Source organism: Hetaerina americana, unplaced genomic scaffold, assembly GCF_022747635.1.
Source record: "Hetaerina americana unplaced genomic scaffold, ioHetAmer1.1.p SCAF_60, whole genome shotgun sequence".
Lineage (NCBI taxonomy): Eukaryota > Metazoa > Arthropoda > Insecta > Odonata > Calopterygidae > Hetaerina > Hetaerina americana.
The window spans coordinates 2511251-2534376 of NW_027287206.1; the positions used below are offsets into that span (position 1 = coordinate 2511251).

The 23126-nt window shown below is 35.1% G+C and overlaps 1 protein-coding gene across 1 annotated transcript; it reads left to right on the forward strand.

The window, feature by feature from the left end:
- The first annotated feature begins 90 nt into the window (after window positions 1-90).
- MAPk-Ak2 (MAP kinase-activated protein kinase 2) lies at window positions 91-23091 on the forward strand. Its single transcript, XM_071594391.1, has 8 exons — window positions 91-414; window positions 550-689; window positions 792-856; window positions 1012-1119; window positions 5998-6096; window positions 18606-18681; window positions 18774-18984; window positions 19067-23091. Exons 1-8 carry the CDS (start codon window positions 205-207, stop codon window positions 19283-19285), a joined length of 1128 nt encoding a protein of 375 aa, XP_071450492.1. The 5' UTR covers window positions 91-204; the 3' UTR covers window positions 19286-23091.
- The last annotated feature ends 35 nt before the right edge of the window (window positions 23092-23126 follow it).

The window sequence follows — 23126 nt, forward strand, 5'->3', positions numbered from 1 at the left end:
CCACTAGAGGAAAAGTTCTATTAATCCTCTCCTAGATGTATGCGCTAGCGATTGTTATTAATCACGTACTTGACTCAAGTAATGTTTGTTGAATGATAACTGTGGTGAGAGGTGTGTTGAATTACATACATGAAAATAATAGAATATACTTGAAGTGGCGGCTGATTTGTAGAGAATTTCATAAGTGAAGGAATTAGGAAGTGTATGGTGAACGGTATTCCCGGTCGTAAGTGTGCAGTGAATGTTGAAACTCTAACCGCCATGAATGATTTGATTAAAAAAGCTTCCATGACTCCGAAAACTACTCCTATAACCAATGATTATGAAATATCCAACACTGTGTTAGGGTTAGGTATCAATGGAAAAGTGGTTCAGTGCTACAATAAAACGTCGAAGGAAAAATACGCCTTGAAGGTAGGTAAAAGGTAGTAATCCCAGCAGGCGGCTGTAGCTAATTGCTTTATATTTGAACTTGTCTTAAATAGAAGTAGGATCTTCTGTTAAGTGTTCTTGGAACTACTTTTGTGCCTTTACCATCTATCTCATTAGGTCCTTCACGACTGCGCGAAATCGAGACGTGAAGTGGAATTACATTGGCAAGCAAGTGGTTGTAGGAATATTGTCAATATTATCGATGTTTACGAAAACAACTACAGCGATAAAAAGTGTTTGTTAGTAGTCATGGAATGGTACGGAAATGTTGCGTTTGTTTGGTCATGTTAGATTAGTTTCAATGTTTGCCATTTGTAATATACGCTAATTTTAAATTAATTGTTTCGCATTTCTCGTAGTATGGAAGGAGGTGAATTATTCCAGAGAATTCAAGACAAACAGGACGGCGCGTTTACAGAGAGGGGTTATCATCTATCTTAATATTATAATACTTTTATATATTTAATTAATGAAATGTACATGTCCGCGACGCGGTTTGCCTGTTGCGGAAGACTTGTTTTTATTTAAAATAAATATTTTTCCTGCCATAATTTCATATTGTCCGATGTATATTTTCAGAAGCTGCGCAAATAATGAGGGATATATGTTCAGCTGTGAAATTTATCCACGACATGAACATAGCTCACAGGGATTTAAAACCAGAAAATCTTCTGTACACTAAACCAGGTGAGTAACGATATTTAAAATCTCAAAATATTTCCAATGCCTGGAATAATTACTATTCACAGCTATCGAAAGATTTTTAAGTATTGTTTCCTAAGGACTCTTATAATAAAACGAAAGGTGTACCGCATTGCGTGATTTTTCATGGTAGTTAGTTAATTATTTTTATTGAGTTGCTAAGATATGGATGGACAGTTTTTTGGTGTATTAAAAAACTTATGAATCACTACGCGTGTAAAATGAATTTTGAAGTGATTGAGATTTTTAAAGGGCGGCCGTGATTACCGTATGTTTTATTTTGCTTTTGCAAACGTAACACTCGAGTCGTGGAGAAAATTTTAATCATCTAAGGAATTGAGTTGCCTCCTTTTTAGTAAGGCAGATGAGGATTATTTTTCGTGTATTCCCATTTGCAAAATTTCGCCGTATACCCGTAGTACTTTGTATCCTAAAGTTACTTATCAGTAATTCTTTACTATCATACGTATGGTATTTTATTTTTCTGTAATTGGCTACGTTTACACAACTCGTCATCATCAGTATTTTCATGAGCATATCGCCAAAAAGAAAAGAGCCAGTGGTATCCTTAGATATGGCATTCGTATTTTTTACGTATGGGAACATTTTTTACATCGCTTTTTATATGTTTTACCCCATAAATTTTACGAAATTTTTCTTTCTCTAGATGTTCAGGGATGGCCATTTCTGAAACAACTAATTTAGAAGTTATAAGTATTAGAGACCTAATTCAAAAAATGTATTGTAGCTTTTAAAGCAAATTTTCTAAGGTAGCTCAGTATGTTTAGCCCAAAATCACTTCATTCAAACTAAATGATGGCATATATAGGTGGAAATAAAAAAATTAAATTTTTAGACCCAAAATTTTTTATTATGGAGTTAGTCTAAGACTTCAGATATTTTTAATGGAGATTGTGCAGGTAAGAAATCAAGGCTCAGAAGCCTCCTTTGTTCAGCAGGCCCTTCAACATGGCCAACTGTGCAAATTTGATAGTTGTCTAAATCACTTAAGTATCTCAAGTTGGCCCTGACAGTAAAATCTGCCATTTATCATACAGGATGTCTCTTTCCATGCACTAAACTCAAATCCAAAATAGGTCCAGTGGCAAAGCAGGAAGAAAAATCATTTAAATTTAGGTTTAGATTAAAAACTGATGTACTTGCAGCTAATCCAAACAATATTTGGTAAATCCCTCTCACATTCACCTTATCTTGGTCAAATAAATAAGATAAAATTTATGATGTCACCATCTTCCATGATGTAATGAATAGGCAAATGCTGTATCATTCCTCTTCAAAAGTTTGACATCTTGTTCAACTTAAGATTCAATGTATTATATCATGCTTTAAAGGTTACTCTTTGTTTTTCATAATACCGTTTATTTGGAGACAATATGAGCCTTGTATGGTGTTTTATACTATCCTGCATCAAGTAATTTCTTCACTACTCCATGTAACGTGTCATTATTCTGCTGCTCTAAAGAGCTTGCAAGATTCAAATATCCACATAGCAAAAGGCTAACTTTTTTAAAGCGTATATCTCCCCTTTCAAAGCATTATTACCTTTGTACACTTCATTGATTGGAATGATAATTATAGAGGCATATACATTGGAGGGTATGGTAGCCAGTGAGGGATGGCCATAGTATTGAACAAAATGTAGGAAGAAGCATAATAAACACTGAGCAGAAGAGTTAAAGAATATTATTATTTATGGGGGTGATACCTAATCCAATGAACTTGGTCATAAATCATATCTACATGCCGACTAGTAATCATAGTGAGGAAGAAATAGACTGGGTAGCTGGATAACTGTGGGTGTCCCTGGAAGGAAGCATTTGATAATTATAAGGGATTGCATCATGGTTGGGACCAAAAAGAGAAATGGGAGTGGAGCACCGCAGTCTAGAAAAAAGGAATAGGCTTGTGGGGAAAGAGTGCTGCAGGAAACAGGGTTTTATGACAACAAACACTTAAGCATGCAATAGATTATGTATATATAAATGCTCAGGAAAACAAAGAGATATCTGTTCAGCAATATAATGGCTAGGCATAGATTTAGGAACAATGTAATCAATTCATAGTTTCCCAAGGCGTTTTTGTAAATTTTGATCACAATTTAGTTCTAATGAAGTTTATTGTCACATTCAAGAGACTAAAACAGAGAAGATGGATGAGGAAATGTAATGTAGAAGCATTTACCTGGATGAAAAGAAATGAGTACCAGGAGGCAGTAGAAAAATTATTAGTGAGAAGAGGGAGATATGTACATGGGAGAGAAATGGATAAATATCATAGTAATGTCACTCAAAGGAACTATATGCTAATGTTCATAGAGTGAAATTGGAATAATCAATATGACTGATGAAAAATATGCTACACATGAAGCTAAGATGATATTTTATTTAAAGGATGTTATTGAGTGTCTGATGGCTTTGAATGGCAAGAAAACAAACAAAATGATGCCCCTTCCAATCTCACACTATGCTGAGGGCGGTCTGAAAAGTTCCCAGTCTCACCCATAAATGGCATCACTTCTCTTATAATTTTTTTCTCATGTTGGTACAACTGTGAGTAGATGTTAGATAAATTGCAAGCCATTCCACCGGGTAGTTCACTGTAAAGAATCATTTTAATTAGTTGCAGTGCATGTGTTGTAAGAGAGGGAAAATATCGAGTATTGCACAGTGATAAAATTCTTTGTAAAAGGTTTCATCCAAATGAAATTCATTTAAAGATAGGAAATGTGTGTGGGGACTCTACTCCATCTATGTCCTCCATGAAGAAATGGCGGCTGGAAACATGAAAGCCTCCCACTTGATCATCCACGTGAAGGACAGCCGGAAGTGCATGATATGATTTTGGAAGCTCGGTGTATAAAGGCCGATGAAATTACTAAAACTGTTAGCATGTCAAAAGAACACATCAGTTATGTATATTTTGCACGTGGAATTACACATTACAAAGCTTTGGTCAAAATAGGTGCCACACCTGATCATCATGGATCAAAAACAAATTTGGACAGCACTTTCCCAACCGTGTTTGTTGCAACTTATGAAAAACAAGAGTGACAAACATGGATTTATTATTACACACCAGAATCGAAACAATCTGTGCTGTGGATTGAGGCCAGTTGTGCAGCTCAGAAGGCAATGAAGGTGCCATCACCGGAAAAGGTCTAGGCATCAGTTTTTTGGTTTGCGGAAAGAATTTTGTTCAAATGACTATCTTGAGAAAGGTGAACTAATTACTGGGGAGTTCTCTTCTACCCTTCTAACAAAATAATACAAAAATTCATGAATATAAGTCTGGCCTGTAGAGGAAAGAAACCATCCACCAGGGCAGTGCACCTGCCGAGAAAAATTGTCTTGGCGATGGGAAAATTGAGGGACTTACACAATAAAGTGCTGGACAATCCACCCATTTCCCCAAATGGGGCTTCCCCTCTTCCGAAAGAATGGACTTCCACCTCTTCCGAAAAGTCAAAAAGTTTCCTTGCTGGTTAAAGTTTTTCATCCAATCAAGAAGGGATTGCAGCTATATTATGCAAGTACTACGTGAGATTTGCAGAAGAAGTCTGTAGAGATAATGGCACTTGAGCACCACTGGGTGAAATGTATTAATATTAATAGAATGATGTTGACCAATGAAATTTGTTGAGATATTAAATTCTCATTTTCATCATCAGTCTGAGAACTTTTCAGGTCACCCTTGTATTAGGGTTTGGGAAGCAGAGGAGGGGTGACTAAACTTTTCCTGTGGCTTTCAAGAAGTCCAAAAATGTGATATAAAAAGGTCCAATAATCCTCAATTCTCAATTTATGTTGTGACTTTATTTATTCTTAAATATCCAGTGGATCTTTGTTAGCATGCTTTAGAGTGGACCCAGATTTCTGAACGTTTTTACCAGTTATAATAATAATAATAATAATAATAATTTTATTGGACATTAAACAAAATAGTTTTGCAATAGTCTTCGTCATATAGATACATAGTTTAGAGATTATGGTTACATAAACACATATTACAAATCAAATATTACATATTACAGTCAAAATACATTTGGTGAGACAAATGATTGTATGTCTATCATGGACCACACAATTTTTGAATCAAAAAACTCATTTACTGAGTAGAATGCTTTTTTAGTCAGCCAGTTCCGGATAACTTTCTTAAACTTGGGCACACTCACAACTTTAGCCTCAGAGGGCAATCTATTAAACAAACGAATTTTTAGAATATTGAAAGAATTGCTGTTCTTGGCTAATCTGCAATAGGGAATGTCTAGTGTATCGCTGTTCCTTGTATTATGAGAATGGAAGTTAGACCTTTTCTCGAAAGAGCTAAGGTTTTCCTTGACATTACATAGGCATTTATAGATATACAGACTATGCAGAGTCATGATGCCCAAATTACAGAACAGAGGTTTACAATGTTCTCTTGGGGGTGAAAAGGAAATAATTCTGACTGCCTTTTTTTGCATCTTAAATAACATATTTGTGGAAGGTGAGTGGCCCCAAAGTAAAATACCATATCAACCCGGTTAAATGTGCAACCCAAGTTTGAATATCTAAATTTGATTTAAAAGTAACCCTCTTCTATGCCAGCTTCAAAGAACTGCGAGAAATGCCACAAAAGTAACTTTTTATGGAGTCATCTGCATTAAAATGTAGAAATTTAAAACTGTAAAGTTATAGAATGTCTACCTTGTGATGAAACCAGTTGTACAGCAAAAAATTATTTCCACAATATTCACTGTTTTTTGATTCAATATGATCAGAAGTGGTGACTATTTGGTATTTCCTCTTTTGGCATTCACATTGTTTTTATGGATGATGTATTAAGTCAACTTCTCTTTTTTAGATCAGACTGGCATATTGAAACTGACAGACTTTGGCTTTGCTAAGGAAACATTTTCCAAAGACACATTGGAGACTCCATGTTATACTCCATATTATGTGGGTAAGTTCTGTTTATGATATCTTTTGCAATTATCCAGTAACCCTTGTGCACTCCTTTTGAATATAGCTGTACCATTTATGGTGTGTCAACCAAAAATAAAGGAGAAATATTGTTGAGGATTTTTCATTGTAAATAGTAAGCTCTATTTGTATGAATATTGATCTATTTATAAAAGATATATGCCTTTGTGCTTATTTCACCCTCTACACACATACATACCTGCTGACGTTGCAACTGCGAGAGAGCTTTTAATGATTAATTTGTGGGAAATCAATATCTGAGTAAGATATTGGATTGCAGATTTTCATCAAATGCCGATTCAATCCTCTATGAGGCTCTGATGGAGCCTCCACCTATGGTGCCATATTTCAGCAATTAAAATTGAAAATTCAAGTGTCCTCTGTTCAAATTTGCCCACCAGTTACTTGTGCAGTCACACTGTGTGTGTATTTTGCCATTCATTATGACTCATTTTTTCAATTTTGTGTGGATTATTTCTTGTTTTTGCCACACTTGAGGTTGCTTTGTAAACATTTCTCAATTGCATAAGGCCCAGCTGCATGTTAATCCCAGAAACTTCGTTTTGAATGAAAAGGCTGGCTGCATTATGTTACGGCCTTTTAGTAGACACACACAGATGGCTAGTGCTCCTACTCTTAAGGTCCCATCTTAGCAAAGTAGTTGGAAAGTGTTGGGACGGTAGGCAGGAGCAGTTAACTGGGTCATAAACTTTCTGAGAAATGCACGATGGCCCAATTTGGAATAATTGTAAAACCATGGAGTTACTTTGATGGAATGCTACTTTGCTCAAGGTAATTCAGTAATATTTTGAATGTATTTAGGAGAGAAAATTTAAGTGTGAATTTTTGCTACTGCTGAATATTTTAATTGCCCAGTACATGTTCACATGACTGGCATGGCCCTGGAGATGCCATTGTGCCATCAGTTTCTTATTGTAAGTGATATTGTAAAAATGACTCTGAAATTTTAAGTAATCTCTTTCAAATTATAAATCACTCTTTATCCATTTGACTTGTGTCCATGGATGTGTGGTTTATTCAGTTTTCACATGAGCCTTAAAAATGTGAGTGGGATGGGGATATATAGTTTAAGAAGACTGCCCAAAGGTAGGTGGTAGCAGCATTAGGGCAGTCTGGGAGTGAATATGATTTGAACTCCAGAATAATTAAATCATGAAAATTGTGGCTTGCCAGGTGGAGACTCCATCATCACAGGCTCTTTTATTTAGGCTTACACTAAAATTAATAGTTTTTGGTGGTGCAGTATTATTTGTGGGCATACATTATGATAATGGAGCCAATCAGTTTTTAGGCATGTTTCCAATGCATAGAGTGTATAATTTAGTATAATTCTTTTATATGTTTAAATATTTTTATTTATAATTATATTTACTTGTGGGTTTGTATGTTTACAAAAAATAAGGTCACAGAATTCTGAACATAACAACCATTACACTGTGCCAACCAGGGTTGTCCTAGCTATTTTAATGTGGCTATTAAAGAGAGAACCAAACTTAACTTTTAGAGTATTTAATTAAAGATGCAATTACTTGTATTGTTAATTCTGTAGTTCATTGGTGTTACTGCAGTGGATGCTCAATATTGCAATAGCTCATAGTCCTTATAAAATCACTTACCATATTTAATTTTCATTATTACCAATGGTGATTTAATTACAGCATATTTTATATTTCCTAAGGTTTTTTAGTGTATCATAGCCATCAATGTGGGCATATAATGCTAATTACATCATCTTATAAAAAATTATTAATAATTTATTGTACATTTTTATAACTTTGTAGGATATACATAGACATTCATTGTCATATTGCAATAATCTGTATAAAAAGTTTTGGTGGTTGATCTGGGTGAATGCACAAGTTTGATATCACAAAGTATCATTGGCTTGAGGTTACACATAGCATCTAGGACTGGGTGTGTAATGAAATCCATTGATCCAAAGACTTGGAAAATATTAATTTTTGTCTTTTTTAACTTAAACATATATCTTTTGTATATTCTTAAATATTTCTTATGGAACAATGGATATGGTCGTATCCTTTTTGTAGTTTTTCCTACACATTTTTAGTTTTTACCTTATATCTACATAAGCTGTTATGTTTTTGAAATGTCAGTAAAAAACGTTTATTAAGGCACTATCAAACTTCAATTAAATCACATAAGTTAATTGTGAAATGTGGATAGTATTTCAGTTGTTTGGATACCACTCACTAATTGATATCCTACCCTGTCCAATAAATACACGAACTGAGGCCATAAACACTTCATTTTGCAAAATATAGTCTACATCGATTTTGTTCCCTTCAAAGTCCTCCCCATTCGTTGCTATACACTTTTTTTATCTTCTTTTCCACTGTTTAAAGCACCCTTGGAAGCCCTCAGCAGTTAGGCTTTTTAGTTTTACCGTCGTTTCTTGCTTAACTGTGTCCACACCTTCCCCTCATCGCATTTTTTGCATTTTGGGAATAGGAAAAAGTCACAGAGGGTGAGATTTGGCAAATGAGGAGGATGATCAAGGATGGTGATTGAATTTTTGCCAGAAACTGGCAAACAATCAGTCCAGTTTGGGCTTGATTTTTGCCCATATTTTTTTTAAACCCAAATGTTTGGTTGAAATTGTATGCACTGTTGATTTTCCTAAATTCAGTTCATCAGCTATTATTCGGACAGTTTTTTGACGATCGATATGGACAAGAGGTTGCACACTATCAATGTTGTCGTCAACACAGGTGGTTGAAGATCGTCCCGGCCTTGCATCATCCGTGGCGTCTTGTCGGTCATCATTAAAACTCTTAATCGTCTTGAAAACGGAGGTTTTCTTCAGAGCATTATTACCGCAAGCAGCTGTCAACATTTCAGTAATTTCTTGATAACTTTTACCGGAATTCACCAAAAAACTTGCATCACTTCGAGAAACAGTAAAAACAAGGACAACTGAAACTAACATAACTGGCACCATATGCACAGCTCGACAATCCGCCAAACACAGTTGGCTCATTGGGTCTTAGGCAACTAGTGCCACTAGTGGGCGGGGCTATAGTCGGCATCATGGCAGCCAGATTGCACCAGTTCGCGTATTTTTTGGGCAGACCACGTATTTGTCATTACTGCCCTCAGCGCTTGCTCAAACTCCACAACTAATGTGCTCACCTCAGCAAATTGTATGAAATTGCATAATATTTCAATTGTCCACACCCCGGTAACTGCTTGATATATTTATAATCACGGCCATCTGGAAGAAACCCAAAGTGCTCCATGAATGTTGTCTGCTGATGGGTGATGACCAATAATTACAGACAGAAACATATGAATAAGTGGTTACTTTCATCTTTGTGTGCATATTTCCTTTGAGTGGAAATATAAATACCTGTGCTGTTCAATAAGCCCCTGGTGAAATATAGAAAAACAAATAATTTTTGATAGATTTTTTTGTTAGCATGATCTTATTTTAGTTTGATACACTCTTTCCAGCATTTTCCCAACTTTTTTAAGCCATCCAAAAAAGTAGGATTATTGAAGTTGCTTAAAAATAGTCGTCGTAGTTGACAATGACCTCCTTGTTTGACATGAATCGCTTTCAGCGAAGCCATTTGTTCAAGTTTGGAAATAAAAAAATCAAATGTAGGCTAAATATGGTGATTGCAGTGATTGTTATGATAATTTGAATTTTAATTCCATAATTTTTGCCATTAAACTGTTCAAGTGTCCCCCTGTGCATTGCACTGATGGGAGAAAATTTACTTCTTTGCCAAATGAGGATGGTTTTTTTATTTCTTTGCTCAACCAGTGCAAAAGTGATGCATAGTACTCTCTATTTATCGTTTGTCCTTTGTGCAAGTAATCAACGTAGATTATTCCATATGCCTATCAAAAAACTGTGGTCATCACCTGGTCCGCTGATTTCTGTCAACACCTCCTTTGGAGCAGGATCGCCTTTAGAAACCCACTGTTTCAACTGTTCCTTTGTCTAAGGAGTTAAGTGTGGTAGTGTATTTATCTTTTGTCTATGATTATGTATCTATGCAGAAACTCATCAGGATTACGACTCAAAGGGGCCACTACAGCCTCCAAATTGGCCATACCATTGTTTGTTCTCCATTGAGAGCAAACATGGCACCCATCTTACTAAAAAAAATTTTCACTCCCAATTTTTTGTGATAAATTGAAAATACCTTGTACATGGTGATATATTTGTGGCCTCAAATATTTTGCAAACTTTGATTCATCTAGTCCTCAAAACCATATTGTGGATTTTGTCAATCATTTCGGAAGAAGTCACTTCCACTGGACGTCCCGAAGGATGGGATGATCATTTGTAGGTGTACGACTGCATTAAAACTCATTTATCCAATTGTTAACAGTCACAAATACATGCTAGAGCTGATGTTCCACGAACTTTATCACTTGGCTTGGATCTAGTTTGGTGTAAACCCTTTTTGATAGAAGTGTAAAATCAACACACAAAAACCCAATTTTTTCCACAGTAAACCAAACTTTGTTGCTTCAATTGAATATGAAAATGAACCACATGATCGATGTAGCTGAAACTTAGACAGCAGTCTAATGAGAAATAACGGCTTACCAAAAGCAAACCTTTTCCGATACTAGTGCCATCTCTTAAATTTTGTAAGAAATCATTGAACAATACCCATAGCATGGGGCATAATGCATTCTGTTGGAGACTTCTCTGGTAGTATTTGGTTTATGGGTTACATAGGGACTGGGGATTAAAGGAATTATTGAACAACCTACACATTATAAGCCTAAGGTGAGTACATACCTTTGTTATAACACTGCAATAATCCTCATTCACCACTTAGGTCACGCAGTATCCAATTGTTTCAGTGGGAATGAGTTTGTGAAATAGTTCGTTTTCATTAACATTATTATAAGCAATTAAAACAAACAATAAACATAGTAATCAACCCTAAGTTCAATTTAATACGTAGAGTTCACCCAATTGTGAAAGTCATGCAGCAGGGTATGGGGCCAGACCCTTTCCCTGTGTCACCTGTTGGTACCTAGGAAGGTACCAGAAAAATCACACAGCTTGGGTGAAGCTGATGGTGTCCAGAGGTGTGCAGAGGAATCAAATCAGGGCCCTTTGGTCAGAGGCTCTATTCTCTACCCACTGGACTACCCATATTACTTATATATGGATGCCCATGTATAATTAATAATAACATAATTTTTTTGAATATCCTCCTTAGATAGGGGTTTCTTAGGCAAATAAATAATGAATTATATATATATGCGCACACGTACATCATTGCTGCTAAATATACTCTTACATATTTTTGCAGTCTTATATTGGCTCAGTGGTGGAGCCCTCTCCCAGAAATTGAGAGGTTCAGGTTCAGATAGCAAATGTATAATTTTTTTTAGAAATGAGCAGAGCACTTAGAAAATTACTTAATTCTTCATTTAATAATGATATTGCAATATTTTATTAAGTTTTAACATTTGAAGTTAAAACAGTGTAAGTTGTGGTAAGATTTCCTAAATAGATTATAGAATGAGGGTATTCCACAAAGTTAAACCTGATAGAATCCATTCAAATTTTGTAATGAGATTGTTGGAATTTTAAAAATACAGCTACATATGAAAAAGATGTAAGGGAGATGATCAAGACTCTTTATTACTTGAATTCCATTTCCCTGTGTGGCACACTGAAGATCTAATTAATGAGTGGTAATGCTTAAATGAAATTAATGTTTACAAGGCTTCTTTTAAATCTTCATTTGATAAATGGTACATTCTTATCATGTCATTCGGATACATAGTATGCTAAATAAACTATCAAAACATATTTTGTTGAATGAAATGAAGATTGCAATAAAAACATTCATTGAATGAAGTGGGATTGCCAGTAACCCTGGATATATCCTTTTCTTGAAACTCTGCACACAGTCCAAGTTCAACTGAGTTGGCAACCAGTTATCCAAACAAATATTCATATTTTAAAATGAGTTGCTTGTTGAGATCAATCTGAAATATTTAATTTCCCAGTCATTATTACTACTAATGGTGTAGTTATGGGTATCAAATGTCGATGGGTAAGTTTCTAGGTTAACCTCCACGTGAACCAGAGGCTTAAAGACGTATAAATTAAACAGACATGATTCCATTCCTAATAAAAAAGGCATGCAGAAATCAGGTGGTGGAATATTAGTAAGAGAACAAACAGCTCTCTTTTGTAGCAGCAGGATTAGCATAATATGTGGGGAATGACCAAAGAACTCAGCACCAAAGTTCAAATGATATTGAAGGAAGGCATGGCAAAGTTTAAATTGATACTCATTTGGAGTGAGATGTTTGAGCTTTCTTAACATATAAACAGCTTTACTCTTATTATTAGTTTTTTAATTACTCATTACTTATACTTTATCTATGCATACAGTTGTGGAATTTAAATTGAACAATATGATAGGATGTCTCTCTATTTACGTTTTACAACTGAAGTCAAGAATAGCAGTTTGTTAATGTTAGAAATGGTATTGAATTTCTGTAATAGAGTTTGTTCCTAAATGTATTACTTAATGAAAGACTAGGGTCATAAGTGGCAATTAGTCCTCAAGTATCATACTGTAGTGGCCTATACTTAAGCATAAGCTATGAAGTTCTTTTCGGTAGGAGAAGGTAGGCATGAATGCCTCACTCTTGATCTAAAGGACATTTTGCGTAAGCGTCATCTATACATATAGTCATATAAATATCAATGCAACAATTTCAGAGTGTAAAAATCATTCGCCTTGACTGGGATTCGAACCCAGATCCTTCAATATCCGGTCGAGTGCTTTAGCCACTTAAGCTACCGAGGCGTCCTGAAATTGTTGCATTGAAATGCACATTAGCGGATGATCCGTTAAAAGTTACTGTTGCGGCATCTCCCACAGTTTCTTTGGAATTTGTCATATAAATACTTATTTTACTAAATGGATACTTTATCGACCGAAAGTTCCGTTAAGAATTATGTAATGAGCAATAATATCAGTACAATTTTGAAATTATTTATTGACCGATGTCAGAATGAATAAATACATTAATCTCTCGATTATATATGCTCTTGCCTGCATCAGGAAGCATGGATAATTAAAACACATGGATAACCGAAATATGCAGAGAATCAGGTTGTAATATCTGTGGTTTCAATTGGTATGAATTAAAGTGTGTTGAAGAACAAATGACTGTGCTTAGGAAACAAGTGAACTCCCCTTTTTCATTACTTGTGATTAATTTGAGCTGTTGAGTTTTTTTAGCAATGGAAAGTACAATTTCTCCATTTTAATAAGGATGTAATTACATAGATTTGCAAGAACACAGAGTCATCATCAAGTGAATGGCAGCATGTGATGTCAGAAAGACTAAACCAATCACTTAGCCGGGATAAAACAATTAACTGGCAAAGGACAATTAATGATTACTGATGCAGACTTGTATTCATAATATGATACTAATTAAAATTATTTAATGAAGATAATTAATGACTTTAAAGTATTTGTTACATAATACTATGCATTTGCTCTCCTTGAAGGTGAATTTGGAATTCTGTGGGCAAATGCATGTGAGGGAAAAGATTATGGAAAAGTAGAAATCCCTCCAAGGAAATTCATCCTCTTGCTTCAGGAGAAGCAAGTTACAGACTTGCTCTCTTGGAGCCACGAATAAATTCTCTAGTCGTTTGCTGGCCAAATCTCAAATTCTTACCTGTATGCTCTTTGCAGATCCAGGGAGAATTTGTAGTATTTTGATTTGAAAGCAACTGATAAAAGATTGGTATTGGAGGGCAGTGTGTTTTGGGATAGGATAATTGGTAAAAGTGGTGGATTTGGTGGAGTAGCAGAGCATGTTCATTCAGCCAGAAAGGATAGTGGTGTATTTGCCAATGTGGGAGCAGTAGAGGTTTTTAGGGAAGATGATAAGAGTAGCTTGCTCCTAAACATCCATGATAGGCCTAAAAGCTTCTCTAATTTTATAACATATAGATGAGTGGATTTTGTCTGGTGGTACAAGCAATATCATTACTTATGTCTTGTTGGAATTGACCACCATGGGCACAATTTTGTCTTGAAAACAAAGGTAGAATTTCCTTCATGTAAAGCCCCCCCATCACCTGGTCCAATCCCAAGTCCTGTAGCATGTTTTTACACTCTCTAAATTTAGGGTTCTTGACTGAAAAATCTTTTGTAAGAAGTGGATGGAGCTGAAGGAAGGGTTACTGATCTGGAATTGGGTTTTTTATTTGTATGATTAGAGTTATGTGGATGGGAGTGAAGAAATGGGAGCAAAATGTAGGAGGGAGATGGTGAGTAAGCCCGATTGTCTCAAGTGGCATGGAAGTGAGAAAAAGGAGAAATTTGTCGACTGGGTGGATGAAGGCAGGAGAGGCAGGATAAATTGCACCAGGATAGTCATAAGAGTAATGAGGCCATTGATAGATTTTCCTTTTTCAAGATAGTCAATGAAAATTATCCCACGCACATCCCAAAAAACCATTGCCATGACCTTGCCTGCAGATGAAACGATCTTTACCTTCTTCGGAGCCAGTTCTCCCTTTTGAATCCATTGTTTTGATTGTTCTTTTGTCTTGGGTGCGAAGTAATGGACCCATGTTTCATCAATGGTTATGAAATGGTGCAAAAATTCTGCTTTGTTGCTATGAAACTTTGCAAAACACTCAATTGAAACATCTTCAAAATACTGGTTTTGCTCGTATGAGCAAACGTGGCACCCATCTTGCACACAGCTTTCTCATGTCCAAATTTTCAGTTAATATGAGATGAACTGCACTGTTTGAAATGCCCTCTATGTCTGCTAGCTCGTGCACTTTCAGTTGGCGGTCATCCAGTATCACTTGGTGGATTTTCTTCACTGTTTCCGGAGTCATCACACCTCATTTGGTCGACCAATGCGATGGTCGTTTTGACAGCTTGTACGGCCTTGTTTAAGCTCAGCTACCCAATATTTTTCTGTTGTAAACGAAGGAGCAGACTCACCCAGAGTAGAATCCAGTTTAGCTTTTATATTGGTTGGACTGAGGCCTTTCAAATAAAAGTATTGTATCACATATCGATGACCAATTTTCTCCATTTCACAAATTTACTGAAAATGTTCACTATTGATGGCTGCCAAGCAAATACTAAACAACTTGGCATCTTCAAACTTTAAGCATATGCTTAATAGATTGCATACTTTCTAAAACAGTGATATTTTTCGAACAACTACCGCCATCTCTATGTCAGGCTGGGTACTTCTAGGCCGTCCCATATATTGCTGATTATAGGAATAGATTGGAGGGATAGGAAGCTAATCCACAATCTGTACATGTCTCAGACTGCTCTAGTAGGAGTAAAGGATGGAGAGTCTGTATTGGCAGTGTTATGAGGAGGAGTGATGCAAGATTGTCCATTATCACCTTTGCTGTTCAACGTTAATGTGTGGGAAATGATCAAAGAGGAATGGGAAGAACTGAAGACAAATGAAAGTCAGTGGGGAATTCATCAAATCAGTTGTGTTTGTTGATGATCAAGCTTTAGTTTTTCAGCTAGCCAAGGGATTGCAAGCATTGCTGAGGACATTAGAAATTCAATGCAAATGGTATGGGATGAGAATAAATGTAAATGTGAGGTCTGCTCTAAAGGTGTCCGCACTTTATTTATTATGAAACAATACTTCACTAACAAATTATTAATCAGTGTTCACTTCAAAGTAATCTCCTAACATGTACACTTCCAACTGTGTTTCCGCTTTTTGAAACAGTCCTGGAACCCTTTTTCCAGAATGCTCATATGCTTCTCTTTTGAATATTTCTCCATCTCTAGAATGGAGGTATATCTTTTTACTTTGAGCAGAATTTTTAGTTTGAGGAACATGAAAAAGTCGCATGGGGTCAGATCTGGTGAGTAGGGAAGCACAGCGATCTTGTTTTTGGCTAAAAACTCTCAAGTTCTGTGAGATATGAGAAGCTTGTTGCCATGGTGAAAAAAAACCACTCAGCTTCTCCAAAGTTTGGGCCATTTTCCCCCAATTGTCTCTCTTTGGCAACTCATAACTTCCATTTAGACTCCATGTTGACTGTCTGGCCTTTAGGTAGGTATTCATGATGCACAAATCACTTTGACATTCAAGCAAACTTGTCGAGTGTTTTGAGGCAGGAGGATGTTTCACCAATCCATTGTAAAGATTGCACTTTTGTTTTGATGTCATATCCATAAACCAATGAATCACCTGTTATGATTCTGGACAAGAAGGTTTAATCCTCTTCAGCTTGATCAAAAAGTTCCTGACAGACTTGATGTTGTTTCTGGTGTGCTGTCATCAGGCAAGGCATGAATTTGGCCAGGACTCAATGCATCGTAAATTTTTCCATCAAGATTTCATAGCATGAAACAATCAAGAAGCTATGCTATTCTGCAAGTTCCCTGAAAGTCAAACATCGATTTACTTTAAGGAAATCGTTCGCTTTCTCGATGTGGAAGTCATCAATTGATGTTGATGGTTTTACAAAATGGTCTTCGTCTTCCACTGATTACCATCCTTTTTTGAACCTAGTAAACCACTCATAACATTTAATTTCATAGCATCCTTACCATAAGCCTGGGTGATCATCTCTGAAGTTTTCGTGAAGGATTTGCAGAGTTTCACACAGAATTACCCAAAGCTACACTGCTCCTTCAAAGAGCTCATTTCCACGGGGTCTGATTTTACACTGCTCTCCACAAGCACCCCTTCACATAAATGGCCATTACTATTTGAGAAAGTGGTTGAAGACAGTTATTCGGGAAGTTTCCATGGATACAACGCCTCCAAACAGATTAAAAAATAACCAATTGGAGGTGTGCTATTTGAAAAAATAAGCAACTTTTTAAATGAACCTAGTGCATGTGTATACTCGTATAAATATATATATATGTATATATATATGTATATATATATGTATATATATATATGTATATATATACAAATATATGTATATATATACAAATATATGTATATATATATATACAAATATATGTATACATATATATATATATATGTATACATATATATATATATATATATATGTATACATATATATATATATATTTTCATACACACACACACAAATAAATGCCTGAGTCTTAAAGTCACAGATGCCTCTTTGTTTCTGATATCTTCTCCCATATTGAACAAATCTCTGCACTAATTGACAATCATCCACAAGTCATAAGCCCTCACCCCTCTCTTCCTTCGTCAGAGATTCCTAACTCTTCTTAAGCCTCCTGGAATCAGTCCCAATCCATAATATTGAATATTTACTTTTTAATTAATAATGAAGTCATAAGTCTTTTCTCAGTGGTACAAGTCATTTCATTAGTTCTTTTAAATACAATTTAAAATTTATGATGAAGACTTCCAAAAACGGGTGGGCAATAAGTTTTGTAACATTTACACTTGTATGTGCTAAAAGCGATTACTAAAAGGGCTTCTAGTAAGCATGTTGCTTCGCGAAGAATTTCCAGTAGCTAGCCTAGCACTTTATAAGTTTAGAATTGTTGTGCAAAAATCCACTCTTGTGGAATTTGCAGTTTTTATTGCTCTCTGCCCTGAAGTAGATAGCAGTAGAACAGAGTCTTCATATTGTGTGTTGCAGCTTGAAAGTTTGGTAAAGGAATCAGTGGTGTAGTCAAACATAGTTGCATGTGAACCAACTCTTTGAGTGGTAGTGGGTTTGTTGGATTTGTGAAACAAGAATTGTTATTGTGACTAGAGGGTTGATCAACTCTACATGGGGGTCATTAGTATTTTGCATTGCCATTTTAACCTCCCACTTGTTTTTGTATGGAGAAGACATCATGTAGTCAGTCAAATTTTGTCACCATGACCAAATTTATCTTGCTATAGTAGCAAGATGGGGTCACTCAGCTGGGAATTATTCAATTGCTTCAATAATTGCGGAAAAAATCATGAAAATGACAAAGTTATAAAAAATTCAGGAATTAGGGGTTCTTGATGATGATAGTGATGATACATAGTGTTTTGAGATTGGTTTGTTTTGTGTGGGCTTGCCCTTAGGACCTGGCAAAAACTCCAGTAATGATTGACCCATGCATAACAGCTTTCAATCATTGAGGAGAAAAATTAAAGAAAAACAAGTGGGGTAAACGCTTGGGGAAATTAGGAATGGCAATGTAGGAAGTGGAAATGGTCCCACTCAAAATATTAAATGATGCTTATGTGCTCTGCCAAAATGTCTGTAAAAGTTAATATCAAACTCCTTTAATTCTTACCAATTTATTGGAGTTTTGTAAACTGGAAATACATGTAACCCTAGTCCAATTTGCAGCATTGAACATTTGTATGCATTTACTCCTAACCTGTAGAAATGTGTAACCATTTTTTTCCATTATTTGCTATGTCAGGTCAGTGTTAAGTATTTTGAATTGCAAAGAGAACATCTCTCATTTTAGCTAAATTTTATTTTTACAGCTCCGGAAGTGTTAGGGCCTGAAAAGTATGACAAAAGCTGTGATATATGGTCATTAGGGGTCATAATGTATATTCTGTAAGTAGATATCTCTTCTCACCATATATGCAATTTTCCTAAATTTGAGCATCAATTTAAATTTTACCACTGTCATGCTCAATTTATTTTAGGCTCTGCGGATTTCCACCATTCTACAGTGACCATGGGATGACACTTTCTCCTGGGATGAAGAAGAGAATTCGAACTGGCCAGTATAACTTTCCAAATCCTGAGTGGAAAAATGTTTCGCAGGATGCAAAAGATTTAATCCAGGGAATGCTTTGCATTGATCCGTCAGATCGGTTAACTATTGAAATGGTGATGAGAAATAAATGGATAGCAGTCAGTATATTTTGAGTTTTTGCTGAATTTCATGCTAAGAATATCTGTAGATTCCTTGTCTCACTTGTAATTTGTTTTCCAGCTACACACTGAAGTTCCTCTTACACCCCTGAACACTGGGCGCATACTTCGGGAAGGGGAAGACATATGGCCTGAGGTGCAGGAAGAAATGACACGCTCTTTGGCTACAATGCGTGTGGATTATGACCAAGTTCATATTAAAAACCTAGATAAGTCAAATAATGCCCTTCTCAATAAGAGACGAAGGAAGGGGAGCACTGAACCACCAATAGTACAGTAATGGTTGAATCCATTCCTGTGTTAGCAAGTGTGCCTAATAAAAAAATTCCTGTGTTAAAAGTTCTCTGTTTATTTTGGTGTATTGTGCTGTACCAAAAATGTTAAGGAATTTTCCTTTTTAATGTAGTTGTTTTACCTATGAAAATGTTTGTTGCTGTTGAGAATGCAATGTATTGTATGAGATGATATTGAATACCTTCTTGGTGTTGGTGATATGATAGATAAGAAAATTAATTGGTATTTTTCAGATAATTGACACCTTTAAGGGTAGATATATAATGGCCTGTTTTCCTTAGGTCATACGAAAGTGATGAAGTTCCACTTCTTTAAGATTTTGTTGTTGACAAAAAATGAGATAATAGTAAATATTAATAGGCCATTGTCCAGAAAATATCAGTAACTGAAATGTCTCCTCTAAAAATGTGATGTTGATTATTTGTTTGTCTGAAATAGATGATACATTAATAATTGGCCTTTAGTGTGTTGAGTTGAGCATGCCTGACTGTGGGGTATGTGAATTTGTTTCATATTCCTACGTGAAGTATGTCAATGCTGTCAACACATTTCTTGGTGGCTAAATATTAATGCAACCGATTTTAAAATTGATAGTTACAATGACAGTAATCATTATTATTTTCTTAGATGTGATTACTTATCTTAGCTGTTGTATTCATTTGAATCTTCACATTTTTAATATTGGAAGCAAACTGGAAAATTATATGAGATTCTGAAAAAAACAGTTATCAAATCTAAGTTCAGTGTAAATAGTTACCTTAATTACTGTGGATTATTATCTACCATCTACCTATATCTTACCACATTTTTTATTGGTGCTGTTCTGAGCTTGTCAATGCCGACACGTGTGCCAAGTACACGTTATTTTGCTTAATGATGCACAATTTTTTCATATATTTTTTATGGGTGATAACCTAGTGTCTTTCATGGCACACTTGATTAAAAGACCTCGAGCATTGCTTTCTTTTTAATTGAATCATTGAGAATGGTGAACTATCTTATAATTAATTTAGAATGGAAAAGTACTTGATTGTTTTTTTTAATTAAGTAGGCCAAATGGTTGATGAAGATGGAGATAAGTAACATTTTATGAGTTCATATTGATGGCTTCTGCAATCATAATTAATAGCCTAATGTATTTTCACTAATTGAAATTTCAATGAAATTCCACAAGTTGATAAATAATTTTAAAGTTTTCACAATTCCCATCAGCGATTTAGAATGAATATATACATACATACTTACATATATATATGGTTACTTAATGAGTCCTTGTCAGAATAATTTTATTATTCTTCCTGTATGCATCCCCTATTAACATTGTTGCATAACATGGTTGCTTTGTATCAGAAAGTTTTCATTAATGAGGTGCACCACTTATTTTGGTATCAATGCTTGATGAGTCATTAAAATGTATTTCCCACAATTCCATTAAGCTTTAAATATCTGTTAGCGGTTGTTTCACTTATATGCAGTTTTTGTTTTTATGAAACCTGCCAGTTACATTAAAACCAACTCTGAATTGTACATTATTCACTTCAATGAGTTGGCAAGGGTTAATTGCTCTGTTGAAAATTCCCTGAATATTAACTTAGACCCCAAGTGCCAGAAGGTATGTAAATTCTCATTTGTTTTTTTTTCATTCTAACAGTGAGGTGTGCCATTTAGTAAGTGGAGTAAAATTTTATGTAGTTTATATTTTTATGTAGTTAATTCCACAGTTGGGTAATGAGAGGTGCATTCCCTAGCTAAATGTAGAAACTGTGACTGTAAATGCCATTCTGGTAATGAGCACATTGCTCAACAGTGGGTCGCGCCGAGGGGCCTGCATATAAACTAATGTAGAAAATTTGCTCACCACGATGTGTCCTTGGTGTTTTAACACTTTAATGTGGTATGTGATGTTCCTCAAATATAATCCACACGGATAATTAAATTAAAGTTATGCCCAATGAGATAAATTTCATTTTAAATGTTTACAATATTCCAGAATTCTGTTGCAGTTTATTCTGATTTTTCTGCTGAGCATTTAGGAATGTTTTTGTGCATTCCTAAATTAAGGATCATTTCAAAGATAAATGGGGATTCAAGTGTCAATTAATCTCAAAAATTTAGTGTGTCATTAGCATGATTTTTTCCCATCTTCCATGCATTCTTCAATGAAATATAGTGTAAATGTTTTCAATGGTATAATGCATGTTCTCTAATATCTCATGTTGATACTAAATGTACTGAAGTTATATCAGATTTATATGATTCATTGTGTAAGATGTCATTGATTATTTTGTGTAAATCACGCCCAACTTTAATAATATGTCAAGAATAATAGTGTATGCCATTTCCCAGGTTCTCTTTATATTCTCTGTATTATACATGTAATTATCAATTTCTTTCTTTGTGATTACTTTGGATTTAGACTACCCAGAAGATTTTCAGATTGATTTTAAGTGATCGATACTGTCTAATGTTTTAAGCTCTGTGTAATTCTGAATCTCAAGAAAAACAGTATACCGCTCTATGAATCAAGAATTTCAAGTATATCTGGGACTCTAAATAATTTGTAAAATGCCAAATGGTACCTATGAGCTGGTCATTTCAATTAAGTATTGAGTATGTTCATAATATGGAGCATGCCATGGATTTAACTAGGAGCTTTGCATGCTGGGTTAATCAGTGAAGTTGGGTTTCGTGCATTTGAGTAAATTCAGGTTTCTGAAGGAGTGGCATTTTTACAACTGAGACTGGTGTCGGGGGAATAATGTAGTTACAATTCCACTCGATGATGGTTAACTTGGCCTTAACTTTAAAGTTGGAGAGTTCAAGGTTATTTAATTCTTTTGGATAAATTAAGCTAATTGAATTTAATGCAGAGAAACTCCTCACTTATTTCCTATGGTAGTTTCTATGTTGAATTGGATATTTACCACAAACCCTCCCTTTGTATTCATTAATTGCCTTCCAAATAATAGATTCTGACACTTGTGCAGAATAAATATTTACAGGCATGTGTTCAGAATTCATGGTTCTTAGACAATGGTATGTAGAAGTTCTGTAGTACTCACAGCATATGCATCGAGCATTCTTAAATATTATTTGTTTGGCATGTGTGTCATTTTCACGGAAGAATTAAAGGGTTGTCCAATAAAGAACTTGTTTTTTAGCAAGGGAATGTTTTGACACATTTTTAGCCTTTGTATTTCATTTTTATTAAGGTTTTGATGCAAAGTTGCATATGTGATTAATCTGGAAGTATTACTGTTCATATTGTTGAAGTGAGACAGTTCCATGCCATCATCATAGTTTGGATTTAGTCTCTTACTCCTTATATGGGTATTTTTTTTGTTCCCATGCATCTGTATATTAAGGATAATAATTTTAAGACTACTTGTTACAGTGAGATGTCTTGTGCTCAGTTTTATCATTGCAGGAAAATAATTTTTTTCCATTATGAAATTCTATTATGAGTAATGGTGAGTAAAGTGTGTAATGCTGTTGATGGATCTAGGCCACCAACGATGCAGTAAAATTTTAAGGAGACTTGAAAATGAGAAAGCCTCTACAACGAAAACATACTTTCCATTGCCAATTAATCTAGTTGCGTCCTTCCAGAAAAATTGGTAACCTTGACATACCATGCAAGTTATTTTGTATGGTTAACTTATATGCATTTGTAATGTTGAGGATGTAATTGAAATTGTTTGAATAATCATGTGAGAAGTTTATCGCTTTGTTTCTTTGGTGCCTTATTGAAGATGTTAAGAGTTGTCACACATTTTATAGTGAATAAATGGCTAAAGGAAAGGTTGGCATTCTTTAAATTAAGTACT

Coding starts and splice junctions, on each gene's coding strand:
- MAPk-Ak2 (XM_071594391.1), top strand. CDS start 205: ATGGTGAACGGTATTCCCGGTCGTAAGTGTGCAGTGAATGTTGAAACT. Junction 690..791: donor TTGTTAGTAGTCATGGAATG/GTACGGAAATGT, acceptor CATTTCTCGTAG/TATGGAAGGAGGTGAATTAT. Junction 18,985..19,066: donor TGAGAAATAAATGGATAGCA/GTCAGTATATTT, acceptor TTTGTTTTCCAG/CTACACACTGAAGTTCCTCT.